Consider the following 5,215-nt stretch of genomic DNA (forward strand, 5'->3'; position numbering starts at 1 on the left):
TATAATTTTCATTTATATATGCTTAATATGCGTTTAATATAAATATATTATTGTATCAGCAAAAATATGTATGAAAAACCTTTTTTTTTTTTTTTAAAACCAATAACCGGACCGGAGGATTGGACAAAAAAAAGAACCCTTTAAACCCGTTTGTTTTTCCCACCCGTTTTAAAACCGGGGGGGGGGGGGGGGGGGCTTTAGCCCTGGTTCCCCGAACCGGGACTAAAGGGTGGGCCTTTAGTCCCGGAAGGGCAGCACCGGCTCGGAAACCGGGGCAACAGGCCCTTCCCGACCGGTGCTAATGCCCGAACGTGTGGCAGTGTATAGTAGCTGCGCCCCTGGCGACGTCTCTTCCCTCCACGGTGTGGATCTGCCCCGCGTCGGGACTTTGGTCTTGTTTAGTTCCCAAAAAATTTCAAGATTCCTCGTCACATCGAATCTTGCGGCACATACATGAAATATTAAATTTAGACGAAAACAAAAACTAATTACACAGTTTGTCTGTAAATTACGAAATGAATCTTTTGACCCTAATTAGTCTGCACCTTCCTCACATGGTATTCCATCACTCCAGTCCCTGATATGATCTCGCCTAGCAGCACCTAGTGGCTTTCTCTCTCCCCACGGCAAGGATCCCGTCTAGCAGCACCTGGTGGCTTCCTCTCCCTCTTTGTCAGCTTCCCCCCTCTCCAGTGGGGATCCTGCCAGCAGCTGCACCCTGCGACCTCTCCTCCCTTCCGGCAAGGATCCAGCCCTCACATTTCCCCTCCCTTCTTTAGCTTCTATAGACGTGGCCAAGTTTGTCAATGACGAAAGAGGATGACAAATGGGTTCGATCCCCCGTGTCGGTCTCTACTAAAATGAATTTGAGGACCCAATTTTAAAAGCCACTACTACTAGAATACATTTTAGAAAACAAGGTCCTCAAAAGTAATAGAGCCCTCAAACTAAAAGTAGCGCCCCTGATTAGAGGGCTTAGTTGCTCTAAACAATCTAAGAGGTTAATTCTAATCATACAATATTCATATTCTTACGAATTTGTAAAAACACAGGGCATGAATTTGTTTCGCTTTCCTTTTTTTTTCTGAGCAGTTTGTGTTCACTTTCTTCCCTCAACCAAGGCTGAAGAGCAAGCATTCGAACATCGCCTCCGATTAATGCAAGGCAGCATAGCATTAAATTGAATCCGGTGTGACCTGTCTTGATCAATCGGACCCAATTGGCTCCATCCATTTCCCCACAATTGAACCCACTCGATGTACCAGCATCTACTTTTCCCTACTCCAAGTCCGCAAGTCTGTTGTGCAATCTGAATCCAACATGCACGCACGAGCACGACCAATTCCGACCGTGTTCCCATCACACATTAAAAATCACACCAACAGTCAAGAGATACTGCAGTTTCCACTTTCAGCTAAGCTAGCAACTCCTGAGCAAGACTGCAACCTTGCTGGTAACTTGTGGAGTACTAGTTGTGTAGACGCACCAACCGCGCGCTTTGAATTCCAAAGTTTTTAGTACAATCTGTACTGTACGTGTTCTCATTTCACTCCGTCCGGGTCCGACATGATTGAAGCCAAACGCGTGCTACCTCTCCTCTTCCTCTATGGCCTCCACCTTGCACCCGCCTTTGCCGCCGGCGACTGCAGCAGCGACGGTGACAAGTTTGTCTACTCCAGCTTCGCAGCCGCGAGCCTCACCCTCGACGGCGCGGCCATGGTGACGCCGCGCGGCCTCCTCCAGCTGACCAGCGAGACGGCGTTGAGCAAAGGCCACGCGTTCCACCCGACGCCGCTGCAACTCCGCGCGCCGCTGTGCGGTGCCCAGAAGAAGGCGGCGGCGGCGGTCCGGTCGTTCTCGGCCTCATTCGTGTTCGGCATCGTGCCGGTCACCCCGGGCATGGGCGGCCACGGCCTCGCGCTTGTCGTCGCCCCGTCCAAGGACCTCTCCTCCGCGATGGCCAGCAACTACATCGGCCTCCTCAACAGCTCCAGCAACGGCAGCGTGCACAACCACATCGTCGCCGTGGAGCTCGACACCATCCAGAGCCCCGAGTTCCACGACATCAACGACAACCACGTCGGCGTCGACGTCAACAGCCTCGTCTCCGTCGACGCAGCCAGCGCTGGCTACTACGACGACCGCACCGGCGAGCTGAGGAACCTCACCCTGGTCAGCGGCGAGGTCATGCGGGCGTGGGTGGACTACGACGGCGACGCCACGCGGATCGACGTCACGCTGGCGCCGGTCGGGACAGAGAGGCCCAAGAAGCCGCTGGTCTCGGCCACGGTCGACCTCTCGACGGTGATAATCGCCGATGTGGCTTACGTCGGCTTCTCGTCATCGACGGGCAGGCTGAGCACGCTCCACTACGTGCTCGGCTGGAGCTTCGCCGTGGGTGGGCCGGCTCCGGCCATCGACATGGCCAGTCTGCCACCGCTACCTGACAGAAGAAACTCAGGGTCTCGCTCTCGCCCGTCCAAGACCATGACACTGGCGATAGCTCTTCCGGTAGCCGTCGGCGCGCTCGCCATCATCATCGCCATGGCTGCCTGCGTTCTCCTCGTCGTGCGGCGCCGGTACAGGTACATCGAGTTGCGCGAAGACTGGGAGATCGAGTTCGGGGCGCACCGGCTCCCGTACAAGGATTTGTTCCTCGCCACCGATGGGTTCAAGGACAAGAACTTGCTTGGCTTGGGAGGGTTTGGGAAGGTGTACAAGGGGGTGCTGCCCACCTCCGGCATGGAGGTCGCGGTGAAGAGGGTGTGGCACGAATCGGAGCAGGGGATGAAGGAGTTCGTTGCCGAGGTTGCTACCATCGGCCGACTCCGGCACCGCAACCTCGTGCAGCTGCTTGGGTATTGCCGGCTCAAGGACCAGCTTCTTCTGGTCTACGATTACATGCCAAATGGTAGCCTTGAGAAGCATCTCTACAGCCACGACAACAACACTAGTACTGTACTGAATTGGGCACAGAGGTTTCAGATCATCAAGGGCGTCGCGTCGGGCTTGCTCTACATTCATGAAGAGTGGGAGCAAGTTGTGATCCATCGAGACGTCAAGGCGAGCAATGTTCTCCTCGACAGCGAGATGAATGCCCGGCTTGGTGACTTCGGCCTTGCAAGGCTGCGTAGCCATGACACCGAGCTGCTGCATACCACCGTTGTGGCCGGCACCTTTGGTTACATTGCCCCGGAGCTGGCGCTGACAGGTAAGGCGTCCCCTCTCACCGATGTCTTTGCCTTCGGCGCGTTCCTTCTCGAGGTCGTGACCGGAAGAAGACCTGTCGAGGAGACGATAGATGGAGATCGGCTCTTGCTGGTTGACTGGGTGTTCGAGCAATGGCGCAAGGATCAGTCACTCATTGAGGTAGTAGTGGACCCCAGAATTCAAGGAGATTATGACGTGAATGAGTTAAGCCTGACATTGAGGGTGGGGTTGCTGTGCTCACATCCATTGGCCAGCGTGAGGCCAAGCATGAGAACAGTGATGCAGTACCTAGCTGGGGACATGCCGCTTCCGGAGCTGACGATGCCGACTCACATGGGCATCATGAGCATGCTGGCGTTGTTGCAAAGCCAAGGGTTCGACTCATCTGTCATGGCCACTTCATCGTCGTCGTCATCGTCGATGAGGAGCTCAAGTACTCTACTCTCTCAAAAGGGAGATGACAAGAGTAACGTACACGTTCCATGAAGCCAAGATTTTCTTAATTAGGATTTATTCAGCAAAAGACATACACGTACAGGAACTATATATACAGATTATATAGAAGTATAAATTACATTGCTTCTGTTTTTTCTCTCTCCCATCTCTTCGACAAGAGGTTTTGCATTTGCACAGTACTGTACATATATATGTGGTACGCTTTGTCCAGAACCGTGCACCGACTCCACTAATTATGAAACGTTTGCTTGATTTAAGTGAAACTTAGCAAACCATCAGACTAACCTCCGCTACTTTCCTTTTTTCGGAAACAAAATTGGTTGTGTAACTTTCCGTTTTTATAAAGTTGGGTTCCAAAGGTCAAGTAGATAAATTGTCAAGATAGGTTGTCTATATAACTTTTCAAAAAATATAATGAAAAATTATGTTTAGAAGTTATGGTAATACTCCCTCTGTCTACAAGAGAAAGCAATTCTCTTTTTTCGAGAAGTTAAACGGATTGGACTTTAACTAAATTTAGATAAAAAGGTGTATCATGATACAAAATAAGTACCATTATATTAATTATATAATATATTTTCATATAAAAATTATTTGGAGTAAAAAATACTAACATTTATAAATTTGGTCAAACTTGAACTACTTTGGCCGGTATGCATCCCATAATTGTATTCTTTTACGGACTGAGGTAGTAAGTTATAAATATGTTCTGCAAAATATTATACATAAAAGTTGTTAATATAACTTTCTTAAAATGAAAAGTTCAGGAAACATTTTCTTTCAAAAAATAAATGTCATGGGGTTGTCTATGGTCTTGATTAGCAGAGCTCTACCTCTATAAAATATGTAGATTTTTCTAGAGTTAGTTATCTGTAGCTCTAAGAAATCTTGGATCTAGAGCTACAAGCATCTCAAGTGCATTTACACAATTCATTTCATTTATAGTTATCATTAAATATAAATATACAAACCACTTTCATTTAGTCTACAAAATACAGATCTAGCATTAAATCATGAAGCTAGAGCTGTGCCACGCACATAGTCCGCACTTTCAAGTCTAGCGAACGTTTGCTAATTTGGATTTGGGCTCCCAATGTATGGAATTGATAAGATCCTAGAAGGATTCTCACGTCATAGGAAATTGGTAGAATTTATATGGGGTAAAGTGGGACTCACTACTATAATTTTTTGGGAGGCATTTTAAAATGGAGGTCGGAGGTGGTTGGGCCAGCGACCCGCCTTGGCTAATCGAGGCTAAGCCGTCGGCTCAGCAACCGCCTTGATTAATAGGCTAATCGAAACTGTCCACATAAGCCAACCGCCCCGAATAATCATTCATTCACTAAGGCAGTTGCCCTAATCCAACTGTCTCTGTCAATGATAAACCGAGGCGGTTGACTTAAGGCAGAACTAAGGCAACCATCTCCGTTAATGGCTATTAACCGAGGCGGTTGCCTTAGGCCGCCCGCCACAGTTAAACTGTTAACGGAGGTAGTTGCCTTTATCAAACCACCTCAATTAAGATATTAGCGGAGGCAGTTAGGTTAGG

General features: G+C 49.1%; 1 protein-coding gene across 1 annotated transcript; it reads left to right on the top strand.

The window, feature by feature from the left end:
• On the top strand, nucleotides 1,342-3,805 carry LOC8077767 (L-type lectin-domain containing receptor kinase IV.2). Its single transcript, XM_002451942.2, has one exon. It carries the CDS (start codon nucleotides 1,567-1,569, stop codon nucleotides 3,694-3,696), a length of 2,130 nt encoding a protein of 709 aa, XP_002451987.2. The 5' UTR covers nucleotides 1,342-1,566; the 3' UTR covers nucleotides 3,697-3,805.

The sequence above is a fragment of the Sorghum bicolor genome, chromosome 4 (genome assembly GCF_000003195.3).
Source record: "Sorghum bicolor cultivar BTx623 chromosome 4, Sorghum_bicolor_NCBIv3, whole genome shotgun sequence".
In the NCBI taxonomy this organism is placed as follows: Eukaryota; Viridiplantae; Streptophyta; class Magnoliopsida; order Poales; family Poaceae; genus Sorghum; species Sorghum bicolor.